Source organism: Perognathus longimembris, chromosome 6 (assembly GCF_023159225.1).
Source record: "Perognathus longimembris pacificus isolate PPM17 chromosome 6, ASM2315922v1, whole genome shotgun sequence".
In the NCBI taxonomy this organism is placed as follows: Eukaryota; Metazoa; Chordata; class Mammalia; order Rodentia; family Heteromyidae; genus Perognathus; species Perognathus longimembris.
In genome coordinates, this window is record NC_063166.1 from 11,553,676 (window position 1) to 11,571,068 (window position 17,393).

At 40.2% G+C, this 17,393-nt stretch overlaps 1 protein-coding gene across 4 annotated transcripts in view; it reads left to right on the plus strand.

Annotated features, from left to right (window-relative positions):
- The window catches only part of Fkbp5 (FKBP prolyl isomerase 5), an 86,187-nt gene that overhangs the window by 33,195 nt on the left and 35,599 nt on the right, over positions 1-17,393 (plus strand). For all 4 annotated transcript variants that reach the window (XM_048347888.1, XM_048347889.1, XM_048347891.1 and 1 more), the window contains exons 2-4: positions 1,389-1,514; positions 5,870-6,014; positions 16,498-16,640. In XM_048347888.1, coding sequence (XP_048203845.1) covers positions 1,410-1,514; positions 5,870-6,014; positions 16,498-16,640 — 393 coding nt within the window. In that variant the 5' untranslated portion in view covers positions 1,389-1,409. The remainder of the gene's footprint in view (positions 1-1,388; positions 1,515-5,869; positions 6,015-16,497; positions 16,641-17,393) is intronic.

A 17,393-nucleotide genomic window follows, 5' to 3' on the forward strand; every position in this document is an offset into this window, starting at 1 on the left:
GTGCTTGCCTAGCATGCATGAAGCCCTGGGTTCAATTCCTCAGCATCACATATACAGAAAAAGCTGGAAGTGGTGCTGTAGCTCAAATGGCTAGAGAGCTAGCCTTGAGCAAAAGGTAGCCAAGGACAGTGCTCAGGCCTTGAGTTTAAGCCCCAGGACTGGCAAAAACAAAACAAAATACCAAAAACAACAAACAACAACAACCAAACCAAACAACTCTATGCCTCTGTTTCCTGAAATTTGTTTTAATATAGTATTTTAAATGTTTAGAGGAGTTACACTTTGAGTTCCTCACCTAAGTCTATCCTCCTTTAGTCTGACTGTGCATGAATGCCTAGAGTCCTATATAGGTTATCATGTCCAGTTACATTTTAGATATAGTTTCCATATGTGAGAGCAAACATGGGACATTTGTCTCTCTGAGCTTGGCTTACCTCACTTAGGATGGTTTGTTCTAGGTCTACCCATTTCCCTGAAAATGACACAATCCCATTCTTTATAATGGATGAGTAAAATTTCATTGTGTATATACCACATTTTATCGATTCACTCATCTGTTGTAGGGCTGCTTCCATAACTTGGCTATTGTGAACAGTGCAGCAATGAACACGGATATGCAAGTGTCTTTACCATATCCTGACTGGTGATGTTCTGTGTAGATGCCCTAGAGTGGTATGGCTGGGTCATAGGGAAGTTCTATGTTTAATTTTTTTGAGGAACCTCCAAATGACCTTCCAGAATGGTTGTATAATTTGCATTTCCACCATCAGTGCAATAGGGCTCCTGAAAGAAGAATGTTTTTAAGATGACTGCTTCCCACTGTGTAGTCGTGTTCAGGAAAATAATTAATAACAAACCTGACTTGTATTGCTTTCTAGTTTGGGACTAGAGCCAGATGGGAAATAGAATTGGATGGTGTTTTATTTATATGTCTGATACATCAATACCTGGTTATAGCCAAAGCTTATGTGTCTTGCTAGGGTTTGAACCTAAGGCAAGATAATAAGTATTCTACCACTGAGCTACATCCATAATCCAATCTTTGTTTTCCGTTTCTGTTGTCTATTTATATTGGTCTCAAAAGATGCTGAAAGAAGTATTATTTTCCACAGATAAAGTATGTTTCTTTTTTTCTTTTTGCCAGTCCTGGGGCTTGAACTCAGGCCCTGGATTCTGTCCCTAAGCCTCTCTGTGCTCAAGGCTAGCACTCTACCACTTGAGCCACAACACCACTTCTGGCTTTTTCTGAGTAGTTTGTTGGAGTTTTACAGAATTTCCTGCCCCAGCTGGCTGTGAACCGTGGTCCTCAGATCTCAGCCTCCTGAGTAGCTAGGATTACAGACATGAGCCACCAACACCTGGGTTAAAAGTGTGTTTCTTTTTGGCAGGTTTCCTACTTAGAAAAGACAATGACTACTGATGAAGGTGCCAAGAACAATGGAGAAAACCCAGCAGCCACTGTTGCTGAACAGGGAGAGGATATTACTTCCAAAAAAGACAGAGGAGTGTTAAAGGTAAGGCCACAGGGGAATGACACACAGGCAAATATACTATCTGGAAAGACTGGTCATAGACTTTTTTTTTGTGGGGGTGGGTGGTAATGTTATTGAGGCTTACCAAGTGCCAGTCATTATAGCTAGATTTGTGTTTCACCTTGGTAGCCTTGAGGTTTTCATTTTGATCCTGCTTGATAGATGGTGAAATAGAAGCTGTGCTAGGTAAATTAGCTTGCCCCAATCTTACAAACCTTTTTTTTTTTTTTTTTTTTTGCCAATCCTGGGGCTTAAACTCAGGGCCTGAGCACTGTCCCTGGCTTTTTTTTGCTCAAGGTTAGCATTCTACCAGTTGAGCCACAGCACCACTTCCAGCCTTTTCCATTTATGTGGTGTGGAGGAATGGAACCTAGGGCTCCATGCATGCTAGGCAGGCACTCTACTGCTAAGCCACATTGCCAGCCCTCTTACAAAACTTAGTAAATGCAGATCCTGGAGTTCAAGTCCAAGTTATTTATGCCTGACTGCAAAAAGCTGAGTCCCTCATTTTTCAGTATGCAAGTGAGTTTTTATTTTATTATATCTTTCTGAGACAGGATGTTGCAATGGTAGTGTAAGTTGGCTTCAAAATAATAATCTTTCTGGCTGGGAATATAGCCTAGTGGTAGAGTGCTTGCCTCATATACATGAAGCCCTGGGTTCGATTCCTCAGCACCACATATGTAGAAAAGGCCAGAAGTGGTACTGTGCTCAAATGGCAGGGTGCTAGCCTTGAGCAGAAAGAAGCCAGGGACAGTGCTCAGGCCCTGAGTTCAAGCCCCAGGACTGGCAACAAAAACAAAACCGAACAAAATTATAATCTTTCTGACTCAGCCTCCTGAGATGAAAGGCATATACCACCATTCTTGTCATTTAATGTATTTCAGTATTTTAAAGCTAGCTATAGTGACAGTATTAAAGACTTTGTAGAGGAAAACAAAGCTAGTTTGGAAGCCTCCAAAGGATTTTTCACATACAAGTAGGGTCCCTATATGCCATGAAGACTTTTGGGGAGTGGAAGAAAAGGTTTTTTATCAGAAAATGTACCCTATTTATTGAAGCACTATATATAGTTTTACTTTTTCACAGTTTTAAATTTGTTTCTTAAACACTGCTGACTGTGAGATAAAGCACATTTGAGTCTTCAGTTTCCTAAGTAACTGAACCTGAGAGGTTAATTAGCTTTCATACATTAAGTAGTTGTTTCTCCTACATCTATGGGACACAGATGCTCTCTCACTTGGCTTATTCTGCTTCTGGCTGGCATTCTGCTACTTGAGCCATGTCTCTTATTCCAGCTTTTACCTGGTAATTAGAGATAAGAAAAAGTCCCTCAGATTTGTCTGCCTGGCTGGCTTTAAACCACTACCCTCAGATCTCAGTCTCCAGAGTAGCTAGTATTACAGGCATGAGCCTCTGGCCCCTGTACCTAATTGCTTCTTGAAAGTCCTCACCTTAGGAGGGAAAATCTGGGAGAGAACAAGGGAAGGGGAAGGGTGACATTGTCTAAAAAGGAATGTACTCTTTACTGACTTATGTAACTGTAACCCCTCTGTACATCACCTTTATAGTAACAATTAAAAAAAAAAAAGACCTCAGCACTGGGGCGCCAATGGCTCATGCCTGTCATCCTAGCTACTCAGGAGGTTGAGATCACAATTTGAAGGCAGCTTGGGCAGGAAAGTCCGTGAGACTTGTGTCTCCAACTAAGCACCCCAAAAAAGCCAGAAATGGAGCTCTGTGGTTCATGTGGTAGAGCATTACCCTTGAGCAAAAAAAGCTCAGAGACAGCACCCAAGCCCCGAGTTCAAATCTCAGGAGACACACATGCTTGCACACTCCCACGTCCTGGTCCCTGTCCCCTCCTAATCTTAAGTTTCAGTAGAGAGGACAAACAGTATTAAAACCACAGCATCCAAGGACTAAAAGTCTACAGCATTTGCCTTGCATGTTTAAGACCTTGCATTTTATCCTCAACACAGCAAAATAAAGAAGTAAATCGACAAGCAATAGATGATAGCATCACTGCCTTTTGCAGGTGGCCCCTGGCTTCAAGTGGCCATTCATCCATGTGTGCAGTTGTTTGTGTACAATCCTTGCAGTGCAAATTCCTACTGCTGGCTGAGTCTAGACATACAGATATCACACGCACTTTTAGATTAGTTTTGTGGGTTTTTAAAAATTTATTTAATTTTTTGCATTGTCCTTGGCCTCTTTTGCTCAAGGCTAGCACTCTACCACTTGAGCCACAGTGCCACTTCTGGCTATTTTTGTTTAAGTGGTACTGGGGAATCGAACCCAGGGCTTCATGTATGCTAGGCAAGCACTCTACCACTAAGCCATATTCCCAGCTCCTTGGTGGGTTTTTTGAAATCTTTTTCTTCTGCAGACCCATGAGAGTAACAATGCTTCTTTTAGTTCAAAGAATTTTTGGGCTTTTGAGCTAAGAAAGTTGTGGAATTTAAGTTCACAATGTTTATGTGGTATTTATATAGGGTGGAGTTGCGGGACACATCTACAAGAATTTAAAAGCAAATTATTGTATTCTTCAAATAAAAGTGCAAACCCTTTTCCAAGAAAGATATTCATTGAATGTTAGCTACTCTCTTCTGCTATCTACTAGAAATGATTAATTTGGCATAGATGATTGACAGAATAAATTATACCACCACATGCCTGGATTGAATTTTCTTTTCCAAGAAATGACCAACTGCATTAGCAGCTTGGTCTGCCAAGAACAAAATAAATATACTGGATTTTACGATAGCTAAATATTTTTCAGCTTGGAACTTTTCTCTGGCATTTCCTTTACTAGAAAACAAGTTTTTCAGAATCCTCAAACTGCCCAGTGATACTAATGGTTTTTGCAGATTGAATATTTTTTCAAATAATAGTAAGTATAAACTGTTATACCAGGATATTGGGTTTTCTGAAACCAAACCAAACTGATAGAATATCGATAGAAGTTAGTGTTTTTAACAAAGGAGGGAAGTAAGTAAATTCATACATTTGTAACGTCACTTGAGCTCTCTCATTGACTGTTTTAAAAGTCTTATAGTCTTCCTACTCTAGTTTGTATGCAGCCTAGCTCACAAGTTTGTGTTTTGTGAGATCTTTGTATTGGTGTAGAACTTTACACCAGTGCAGGGAGATTTATTGGCTAATTATTATTATTTTTTTGTAATTTATTTATTAATTAAACAAAAATTTTTTGACAAGGTGTTGTGCAAAAAGGTACAGTTACATAGTAGGGCAGTGTGTACATTTCTTGTGATATCTTACACCCTGTTTTTCTTTCCCTTCCCTAGGTCAGGTAGACATATATACAATACACAATGTACCAAGAACATATACAGTAGCCACGTGGCCTACGCCAAAGAAAATTCGCCTAGGGCTTTAAATGTAATGTTGACATTAGACAATATGTCAACAATAGTCTTATATGAATGCACATACATAGCTTTTGAGCTATTGTATTCCACTGAGAGGTCAATTTTTGACCTTTATATGTTGAGTAGTTGTTTGGTTTTAGTTACACAACGTTGGGTCGCTGACCCAATCCTATAGGAAATACCATTTGAAAAGCAGTTCTTGGTTTCACAGACCTGGTCTCTACTGTCTCTCCGTCACCTCATCTTAACAGTCATCTATCAGGGAGATCATGCCCCTTTGTTTTCTGTGTTCTAGGCTTGTCTCGCTCAACATTATTTGTTCAAGTTCTGACCATTTCCCTGCGAATAACAATATTTCACCATTCCTAATCGCTATGTAGTATTCCATTGTGTATAGGTACCATTTTTTGGATCCATTCATCTGTGGAGGGGTATCTGGGTTGATTCCATATTTTGGCTATTGTGAATTGTGCAGCGATAAACATGGAAGTGCAAATGTCTTTTTGATATCTTGGGACCTGCTGTTCAGGGTAGATGCCTAGGAGTGGTATGGCTGGGTCATAGGGTAGGTCTATATTGAGCTTTTTGAGAAACCGCCATACTGTTCTCCAAAGTGGTTGTACTAATTTGCACTCCCACCAACAATGGAGAAGGGTTCCTCTTTCCCCGCACCTCCTCCAGCATTTGTTGTTGCCTGAGTTCAGAGTATAGGTATTGGCTAATTTTTTTTGAGGGAATAGTGCAATAAGCAATGAAATTAACTGTAGCCTTTTAGCAAAGACAGGTTTCTAACTGGAAGAGATATTGAGAGAACCCTGAAGGAAGCTTTTAGGAAGGACACTGCGAATCTGCCTGAGTGATGTGGAATGGACTGTGTTGCCTTTTTATTCTGTGAATATAAGTCAGAAGTTCCACCACCTGTTTCTTGATATTTATCTTTTCTAGATTGTCAAAAGAGTGGGGAATAGTGAAGAGAAGCCAATGATTGGTGACAAAGTTTACGTCCATTATAAAGGAAAACTGTCCAATGGAAAGAAGTTTGATTCCAGTCATGATAGAAATGAACCATTTGTTTTTAGTCTTGGCAAAGGTAAGAGGATATGGTGGAGAAGTATTTTGCTTAGATTTATTGCTATCTGTATTTTATAGGAACAGTAGAACCTAAACCTGTCCTTGCCTGAAAGCGATATTTTCGGAGTAGCATGGGAGTCTCTGAGATTTTTTTCAGGGATCCATAATGTGTCTGTTCTTTTCATAACAATACTAACCTATTACTTGCCTCTTTTAGAGGGGGCAGTGGTATTGGGGTTTGTACTCAGGGCCTTGCCCTCGTTAGATAGGTGTTCTACTACTTGAGCTACACTTAGCTCTTTCTGCTTTAGTTTTCAAATGGAGTCTTGTGTGTTTGTGCCCTGGCCAACCTGGATTATAATTCAGTCTTGAGTTTCCTATGGGTTTGAGACTCTGTGCCAGCCAGGGAGACATACCAGGAGCAGCTCTGTGCGTGTGGCTCACGTCCGCCAAGAAGAGCGTTGGGGTACTTGTTTTAGCTGAGAGCCAAACGAGCTGACTTTTTCTGTGAAACACTATTTTTACTTGAAGGGGCAAACTATGATTCTTCAAACTTGATTATTAAGAATTTGGCAGGTATTTTCTGGAAAATGAATAAAGTCGGCCTGTCTCTTCTAAGAAAACAACTTACATTTTTGCTATTGAGTTTTTAAATAAAAATTACAGTTTTGAAAATTTGGTGTCTGTCACAATGAGCTTTGACAGCTTCCTGAAACTTGAGACATTTCTGATGAAATCAGTAGGTATTAATGAATGTGACTTTTTAGTATTATACAATGAAATGTGTCACAGTTTGGAAAGTCTGAATTACTCAGTGAGCTAGTATTTTCTCAGTGAACATTACAAGATGTCCATGGTTATATGTGGATAAATAGTCCATTTTAAGTCCAACTTCTGGTGGATTTTAATGTAACATAATACAAAAAGTTTACTAATACAGTTTTAGACTCCTTATTGTAACTAACTGTAATGAACATTGTGATTATACTAACAGTTAATTGGAAAGTCTATTAAAACTATTCTTTAAACCTTTTTCAACTCTCTTTCCCTTGTATTTCACCTAAAGTTGTAAAAGATGAATGTAGAGTAGGTACGAGAATCTAGCCTGGCATTGTGGTTCATGACTAATCCAATGTCCCAGCACAAGGGATGGGGGGGGGGGCGGGGGAGTACAGGGAGACAGCTTCCATTTGTCTTATATTAAGTCAGACATTTGTAAAATTAGAAAATGAAAGCCATTGGAGGTGAGGCTCGTGGATTTGAACTTGACTTCATGCTTGCTATACAGGCATCTACCTACCACTTGAGCCACTCATAGTTATTAGAAAAGGATGCCTTTCTTCTGATTTTTGTTTTAGAAACAAATACTCCTTTTACAAAATTAAGTGATATATGTTAACATGAGGTTATTTTAAATAAATTATTAAATAACTTTAATGTTTAATACAGTAAATATTAATAGATACTTCGTAAACAAAGTTTTTTCTTTTCTTTCTTTTTCAGTTATTGGACTTGAACTCACACTCTCCCTGAGCACCTTTGCTCAAGGCAGTGCTCTACCACTTTGAGCCACAAAGCCACTAACAAAGTCTTTTTTTATACAGCCTTCAGTTGAGAGGGAATGAAATACGAGGTCTTTGCATACTTAAACATGTGTTGTACCACTGAGCTACACTCCTGCCACAGGAATGGTCATTAGTTTTCAAGATGTCAAGGAGTTTGGAAGAGAACAATTTTTTTTAAAGAATGAATTGTGATTTAGGTAGAGTGGCAAACACCTGTAATCCCAACTACTGGAGAGAAAGAGGCAGGAAGATTGAGAGTTTGAGGCTAGCCTGGGCGAAAGTAGGGAGGAGACCCTGTCTCAAAAACAAAGTAAAGCCAGGAGCCTGTGTCTCAACACCTGTAATCCTACCTACTCAGGAGACTGATATCTGAAGATAACGGTTTGAAGCCAGCATGGGCAGAAGAGTCCCTGTGAGACTTTATCTCCAATTAACCACTCAAAAACCAGAATTGGCACTGTGGTTCAAATGGTAGAGTGCTAGCCTTGAACACAAAGAGGCTTCAAGCCCCACAACTGACCAAAACAAAACAAAAAAAGTAAAACTAAAAGAAAGCCTAGGGACATGTACCACCACATTTTTAAAAATATGATTTTTTACTAATATCCCTTCAAATGTTTTTAAATGTCTTCAATTAATTTAGTATTCTTGCTTTCTTTAATCTTGTAAGAATATTAGTCAGAGGGCTGGGGATATGGCCTAGTGACAAGAGTGCTTGCCTCGTATACATGGAGCCCTGGGTTTGATTCCCCAGCACCACCTATACAGAAAATGGCCAGAAGTGGTGCTGTGGCTCAAGTGGCAGAGTGCTAGCCTTGAGCAAAAAGAAGCCTGGGACAGTGCTCAGGCCCTGAGTCCAAGCCCAGGATTGGCAAAAAAAAAATATTATTCGTCAGACCAAGTTGAATTTTGTGGGTCATGTGACTTGTTAGAAGCTAGTGGCAGAATTCTATCTTTCTATTCTTATCTGCTACAGGCAGATAGAACTAAGTTTGGAGAGTGAAAAATGGTTATCCCATCTGCCCTGTCCCCTGACAGGGAAGACTGTAATTCCTTTCTGTCTGACTCTACAGCTAGTCAAACCACTAACTAAGCTTGGACCTAGGAAAGAAAACAGCAAGTGATGAGCTTTCTGCCTTTCCTGGTGCCCTTTCCTGGTGTCATTTGTGTGTCGTAGTGACATCTGCTTTCTGTCCATACTTCAGTGCTGGCTCTGTTCACTGCCCCCATCTCTTTTGGGTCTTTAATGAATTTAATGGGTCATATCACGTTAATGTATTTTTGAATAAGATACCAGTCAAAATTGAACATTGGGCTGGGAATGTAGCTTAGTGGTAGAGTGCTTGCCTAGCATGTATGAAGCCCTGGGTTCAATCCCTCAGTACCACATACACAGAAAAAGCCAGAAGTGACACTGTGGTTCAAGTGGTAGAGTGCTAGTCTTTAGCAAAAAGAAGCTCAGGGACAGTGCCCAGGCCCTGAGTTCAAGCCCCAATACTATCTCAAAAAACAAATAAATAAAATAAGATATCAGGCCTTCTTTCACCTATAATCCTATAATCCCAGCACCACAACGGATGGAAGCAGGAGGATCCTGAGTTCATTAGGAAGCCAGGGTAATTATCTTTACTGTTCCCTGTAGGACGTAAACCATTTCTGCTCCTGTACCAAAAAAAAAAAGAAAAAGTTGTAGAGAGTTTTAAGGTTAGTGCAGAGTCTCTGATTCTGTTCTGTACCTTCTGTAATCTATACACATGCAAAACCAAGGAAGATTAACACCAACATAATACCAGAGGCCTTTAAAGGTCTTATGGTAGCTCATCTATCTTTTTTGGAAATAGTAGGAAAAATCAATATCTTTCTAGTATTTTTTTTATTATAATGCATTCATTGCCTATAAAGTAAGAAATAAGACAGTCCTACCGCCGCACACCTATAATCTCAGCATTTGGGAGGCAGTGTCAGGAGGCCAACCTGGGCCATGTAGTATAACTCTTTCAAAAAACATAGACTAAGCAATTTAGAGCTTTATATTTTATAGAAGTTGCAAAAAAAAAACCCAGAACTCTTGAACTCTTTTCATCCTTGCGTTGTGTGTATGAAGAGATGAAGGTATAGTGGTGAGACCAGGCTCAAACACAAGAAGTTGCATCAGAACTTAAGGTTTAAAATGTAACCCAAACTACTCTCAGCTACAAAAGTTGGTCTTGGTCAGCAGTATGTGCTGAGAACTGGTTCTCTACCAGACAGTTTTTATCATCACGGTTGACAGGGCAAAATTAGTATTCTTGTATGCTTGCATTATTGGAGTCTAATTCCCATTTAAAGTTTTTCTTTATTTTTATTAACTTATTTATTGGCAGTACTGACTGGTTTAAATTTAAACTCAGGGCCTAGCACTGGCCAGTCTGATGTTTGTTATTGTTGTTATTTCCAGTCCTGGAGCTTGAACCCAGAGCCCAAAGAACTGAAGGCAGGACCTAAAAGAAATATTTATACATACTTATTCAAAGCAACATTATCCATAATAACAAAAATGTGGAAGGAACCCAATAGGTAAATGGATAAATACAATGTGACATACCAGTTTGATAAAATATTATTTTGTCCTAATGCAGGAAATTTTAGCACATTCTACAAGGACAAACCTTGAGGATGTTATACTAAATGAAAATGACCCAGTCATAAGAAGAGATTTTTTTTTTAATTTTTGCTCTTTATTTATTTATTTTTGCCAGTCCTGGGCCTTAGACTCAGGGCCTGGGCACTTTCTCTGTCTTCTTTTTGCTCAAGGCTAGCACTTTGTCACTTTAGCCACAGCACCACTTCTGGCTGTTTTCTATATATGTGGTGCTGGGGAATCGAACCCAGGGCTTCATGTATAAGAAGCAAGCACTCTTGCCACTAGGCCATATTCCCAACCCCAAGAGATTCTTTTTATGGCCAAATTTACATTAGGTATCTAGTGGTCTCAGTCCTAAAAACAGGAAGAATGGTGGCTGCCAGGGCAGAGGAGAAGAGGAAAAAGGGAAGATTTTTAATGGAGATAAAGTTTCAGATTTGCATAATGACCACGTTGTGAAGATTGAGTACATACAGTGTGGAAATACTTGACCATACTGAGCTATACACTGAAAAGTGACAAACAGGATAAATTCGATGTGTTTTACCACAGTTAAACATTTATTTTACATCAAAGAAAAAAAATTATATCATCAATCTTCTACGGTACTTATAATCTTTATTCTAAACAAAAAATTTAGATGACTAAATTTGACTGTTTCCCCTTATTACTCCTGTTAAGTTTTAAAATGTATTATGTAGTTTTTAAATAAAAAATATACAACACTACAGAAAGGAGAAAAAGCATAGTGCATTGATTTTATATTGGGCTTTGTATAGTTTTAAACTTCAAAAAAAATCATAGAGTTGTTTCATTTAACCTCTTTGTACAAGCATATTTGAAACCCAGAGCAGCAGACACATAAACTGCTATGAGCACAGGAATATTAACAATGCTTGACACATAATAGACAAAGTTTTGTTTTCTGATTTTCTAGACATGCATGGGTTTCAGAGTCATTCTGAAGGCTGAGCAATGTGACATCTTCATTTTCTGGGATGGCTTAAAAGTTTTAAACTTATTTATTTATTAAATTTTGTTGACAGGGTGTTGTGCAAAAGGGGTACAGTTACATAATAGGGCAGTGAGTACATTTCTTGTGATATCTTACACCCTTGTTTTTCTTTCCCTTCCCTAGATCAGGTAGGCATATATACAATACCCAATGTACCAAAAACATATACAGTAGCCACGTGGCATATGCCAAAGGAAATTCACCTTGAACTTTAAATATAACGTCAACAATAGAGTTTGTTTATCCTTGTCTTATATGATCATACATACATAGCTTTTGAGCTATTGTGATCCACTGAGAGGTCTATTTTAGACCTTTTTATGTTTAGTAGTTGTTTGGTTTTAGATACATAATGTAAGGTCGCTGACCCAAACCTATGGAAATACCGTTTGACAAGAAGTCTTTTGTTTCGCAGACCTGGTCTCTACTATCCTCCCCCCCCCCACACACACACCTTAACAGTCATATATCAAGGAGATCATGCCCCTTTGTTTTCTGTGTTCTAGGCTTGTCTCGCTCAACATTATTTGTTCAAGTTCTGACCATTTCCCTGCGAATACCAATATTTTATCATTTCTAATCTCATTTTTTTTGATCCATTCATCTGTAGAGGGGCATCTGGGTTGATTCCATATTTTGGCTATTGTGAATTGTGCAGCGATAAACATGGATGTGCAGATGTCTTTTTGATATCCTGAGACGTGTTGGTCAGGATAGATGCCTAGGAGTGGTATGGCTGGAACATAGGGTAGGTCTATTATGAGCTTTTTGAGAAACCTCCATACTGTTGTCCAAAGTGGTTGTACTAATTTGCACTCCCACCAAGAGTGGAGAAGGGTTCCTCTTTCCCCGCACCCCCTCCAGCATTTGTTGTTGCCTGAGTTCAGAGTATAGGCCATTCTAACTGGAGTGAGGTGGTATCTCAGGGTTGTTTTTATTTGCATTTCCTTTACTGCCAGGAATGTTGAACATTTCCTCATATGTTTCTTTGCCATTTTTTTTTTTTTTTTGGCCAGTCCTGGGCCTTGGACTCAGGGCCTGAGCACTGTCCCTGGCTTCTTCCCGCTCAAGGCTAGCACTCTGCCACTTGAGCCACAGCGCTGCTTCTGGCCGTTTTCTGTATATGTGGTGCTGGGGAATCGAACCTAGGGCCTCGTGTATCCGAGGCAGGCACTCTTGCCACTAGGCTATATCCCCAGCCGTTTCTTTGCCATTTTTATCTCTTCTCCTGTGAAGTCTCTCTTTAGCGCCTTTGCCCATTTAATAATTGGTTTACTCAGCTTGGGGGGTGTTAGTTTTTTGAGTTCTCTGTAAATGATGGATATTAGGCCTTTGTCTGTTGCTGTGCTGGTAAAGATCCGTTCCTATATGGTTGGCTGTCTTTCTATTTTGGTGGCTATGTACTTTAGCTGTGCAAAACCTTTTTATTTTGTAGTAGTCCCATTTGTCGAGACTCTCCTCTATCTGTTGTACCCCTGGGACTATATTCAGGAAGTTCCTTCCTGTGCATAAAAGTTTTAAACTTTTTAAATTGCTCATATATGTATTTGAAACTCAGAGCATCTTATTTGTTTTTTTTCTTTTTTAATTATCCTAAGTAGTTGTACAAAAGGGGTTTCAACATCCTGCCAGTTTATGGGTACAGTGCATCATCGTTAATGCCACCCTTTTCATAATTCTCCCTCCAAATTGCCTATAATTAAGTATAGTTATAAATTTGCTTATCTCAAGGATAGACGCATTTTACATTTGTACGTGTGTGTGTGTTTGTGTACACGTGTACGTATGTACCAGTCCTGGGGCTTGAACTCAGGGTGTGGGCTCTGTCCCTGAGCATTTTTACTCAAGGCTCGCACTCTACCACTTGAGCCACAACACCACTTCTGGCTTTTTCTGAGTAGTTTATTGGGAGATAATAGTCTGACAGACTTTCCTGCCTGGGCTGGCTTTGAACTGTGATCTTCAGATCTGTAAGATTATAGGCATGAGCCACCACTAATGCTTGCACATGTTCTTATTTGATATTTTGGAATTGATAAAGTACATTGTGTTTGAGCTAGGAAAATTCAAGTCAGATCAAGTTGTCTTGATATATTTTTGGTCTATTTTTATCTACTAGGTAAACTAGGATCTTAAGATCAAGAATCTGTAAAAATGTTCATTTTTCTGGTCCAGTAATTCTCCCTCTAGGGATTTAGCCTAAGGAAATGTGGTAGAAACTGTTACCTAAGTCTAGACTAATCTTTGCTTCATTCTGTTTGGAAATATCCTGAGTGGTCCTGTGTGCTCCCACACTCTGGCCCCACCTGTTGGGCAGCCTTGTCCTCAATCTCCAGTCAGAGCCAGTAGAAGCACAGTTGTAGTTAAACACGCTCTAGTCATTACTTGTGAGGGAAGAGTCATGCTGAAGGACACTACAGAGTATCTAAGGAAGCGTGTTAGAAAGGACCATTGATAGGATTTGGGTTGAGGTGGGTGTCTTGGGAGTTTTATGGGAATGGGCTTTGCCTGGGTTGGGTGCTGTTGGGATGGGAGTGACTCTGTGTTTGGGTATTAGAAGGGATCTGATGGTGTGGAGTGAGACTAGAATTTCAGCCCACAGAGAAGCAGCACTCACTCCGATTAGCCAGAAGAGGGGGGTGTTTTGTAGGGCTCACAATGATGTTATTTATTTTGTCCAGGCATGGAAAGCAGTTTTAAGTTTTTTATTTGTCTCAATTTATCATAGTCGTACAATGGCCTTGACTAGTGTTGGTGTTTTGTGAGATTGTTGATATCTAGCAGGACAATGAGGGCCTTGCCTTGAGCCCTAGGCCAGCCGCAAGCATACTGAGGCCTACTTGCATGCAGCTGAGCACTTTCCAGGAGTCAGGGGCTCTGTTTTCTTTCTCATAGTCTTACTCAGTACCATTGAAAACTTAATTATTCACATCATGCTGTTTGTAGTTATGTAATTTTGTAAGATATTATATAGAAGCCTAAAATGAATGTAAAAAGAAAGGAATTATGAGAGAGTTGATGAGAAGGGTGACACTGATCAACTCATAACCTGACTTACAGAATTGAAACTCTTTGTACAGCTACTTAATAATAGTAAAAAGAAAGAAATTTTCTGGGCACCAGTGGCTCACATTTACAATACTAGCTACTGAGGAGACTGAGATCTGAGAATCACTGTTCAAAGACAGCCCAGGTAGAAAAGTCCCAATGAGACTCATATCTCCAATTAACCACTCAAAAACCGGAAGTGGAGCTGTGGCTCAGTGGTAGAGAGCTAGCCTTGAGCAAAACAGCTCAGGGATAGTGCCCCAGCCCTGAGTTCAAGCCCCAAAAGAAAAAGGGGGGGGGAAAGGAAAGAAAGAAATTATGTATGTTTGATGTTAGGAATATTTAAGATGAAATGCACTTTTATTTTGTTTTGTTTTTTGCCAGTCCTGGGCCTTGGACTCAGGGCCTGAGCGCTGTCCCTGGCTTCTTTTTGCTCAAGGCTAGCACTCTGCCACCTGAGCCACAGCGCCACTTCTGGCTGTTTTCTGTATACGTGGTGCTGGGGAATCGAACCCAGGGCTTCTTGTATACAAGGCAAGCACTCTTGCCACTAGGCCATATCCCTAGCCCCCAAATGCACTTTTAAATGAATATTGAATTAGGGGTAAGTAGAACAGGCAAAATATAAGTGACCAATCAGAACATTCTTACCAGAATGATTCTGCCTGCTGCTTAGTTTACAAGGATCTTCTGGATCTTACTCCACACTGTAAATTGCAAATCATTTATTATGAGTGTGATTCTTAGAGTAAATGTGATGTGGAATACTAATCATTGAACTGCACTCAGAGACAAAGCCTCGGTGTCTACCACCTGTGAATTAATATGATTTTTTGTTCTTTGTTTTGTTTTTGTTGCCTGGGGCGTGGACTCAAGGCCTGAGCACTGTCCCTGGTTTCTTTTTTTGCCCTGGCCAGCACTCTACCACTTGAGCCACAGCTCCACTTCTGGCTTTTTTTCTATATATGTGGTGCTGAGGAATAGAACCCAGGGCTTCATGTATACAAGGCGAGCACTTTACCACTAGGCCATATTCCCAGCCCCTAATTTTTTGTTCTTTTAGTAGTAATAGCATTTGAACACAGAACCTTGTGCTTGCCCCAGCACTTTTGTATGTGTTTGTGTGCTGGTCCTGGGCTTCAGCTTGGGGCCTGGGTACTATCTCTAAGCTTCTTTGGCTCTAGGTTGGCACTTTACCACTTGAGCCACAGCACCACTTCAGGCTTTTTCTGAGTAGTTTATTGGAGATAAGAGTCCCATGGACTTTTCTGCCCTGGCTCACTTCAAAGTGGGATCCTCAGGTCTCAGCCTCCTAAGTAGTTAGGATTATAGACATGAGCCACCAGCACCCACCTTTTTTCTTTTCTTTAAAAACTTTTTTCCCCCAGTACTGCAGTTAGGACTCGGGGCCTTGCACTTGCTAGGCTGGTGCCACTTGGTCCATGCCTCCAGGCATGCTTTTTGCTGCTTGTTATTTTTTTTCTTTCTTAGTTTGTCAGTACCTACTTGGGCTTGAACTTAGGGGCTCACTGTCAGCTTTCTTGCTTACAGCTAGTGCTCTACACTGAGGTATACCCCTAGCCCAGCTTTTTGCTAGCTAATTAGAGATGGCTTTGAACTGTGATCTTCCACATTGCAGCTTCTTGTGTAGCTAGAATTAAATTGTAAAGTGAGGTGTGTATATGTTGTTTTGTATGATTCCACACATAAAGCACGATTTTAAATTTACCTTCCAACCAATCCTGATGGTATCAGGCTTTTACTGTACAAAAAAGTAGTAATAACACTGGTTGGGCCTGGTAGCCTATACCTATAATACCATCTGCTTAGAAGGTAGAGACAGGAAGGCTGCAGTTGAAGGGCTAGGCAAAAATTAGTGAGACCCTAACTTTAAGTTAAAAGCAAAAGGAGTGTGGGAGTATTCCATCTCTCCCTAGAAATCAGGCACTTATTATTATGGTTGAAATGATAAATTGAGCAACAATTGTAACACAGTGAGTGATATTTTGTGGGTTTTAACCTTGTGGTATTTGAGGAATTGGTACAACTTCATCCTCCTCAACAGGTTTTCTTTTCTGTCTTCCATAAGATTGTACTTAATTTTCTGTGTGTAGCTTTTATTGAGCTCTGCTGTATCATCACTCATAATTTGAGTATACAGTATCAAGGATTAGAAATTTGTCTGAACTTTTGTTTTATGAAAACTTTGTCAAACACTTAAAATCCAACCTATGCCTTTCCTTCCTGTTAGGTCAGGTTATCAAGGCCTGGGACATTGGGGTGGCTACCATGAAGAAAGGAGAGATCTGCCACTTGCTATGCAAACCGGAATACGCATATGGCTCTGCCGGCAGTCTACCTAAGATCCCCTCCAATGCCACTCTCTTTTTTGAGGCAAGTATTTGTGTGGAGTCAGTCGCCTTGTCAGCACCTGCTCTTTGCCACTAAAAGGAGTAGGGGAATAGAACAAGGATCTGAGCTTGCTGCTGAGAAGCAGATCCAACGTATTTACTTTGGAGCTTGGCTTCTTGAATTGTTTCCCGCAGACCAAAGGGTGTGTGCCAGTGCTTTCTTAGAAACATGTCTTTGGCACAAAAAGGACCTATCCAAATAAACAAAGACACAGACTTAGAAATAAAGCCTTGGGTCAGTAGTATAAGACACTCAAGGGGCTGGGAATATGGCCTAGTGGCAAGAGTGCTTGCCTCATATACATGAAGCCCAGGGTTCGATTCCCCAGCACCACATATATAGAAAATGGCCAGAAGTGGTGCTGTGGCTCAAGTGGCAGAGTGCCATAGCCTTGAGCAAAAAGGAGCCAGGGACAGTGCTCACAGTGCTCAGGCCCTGAGTCCAAGGCCCAGGACTCGGGGGGGGGGGTGGGGGGGAAAGGCCCTCAAAATTGACAAGCTAGAAGAGGTGGTGATGAATGTTAAAGTATGCCTATACAAAGTAGCAAAGTGTTATCATGTTCTAAGGCTTATAAATGTCAAAGATATCATTCTTCATTTGGAGCAGTGGGTGGTGATGTTTGTTGTTCATCCCATCTTGAATGAAGTACACATATTTGATGAAACTTAATTTTAAGAACTGTCGCTCAGCAAAGCAGTACATTTTAAGATAGGAACATCAAGAATGTGAAGGTGA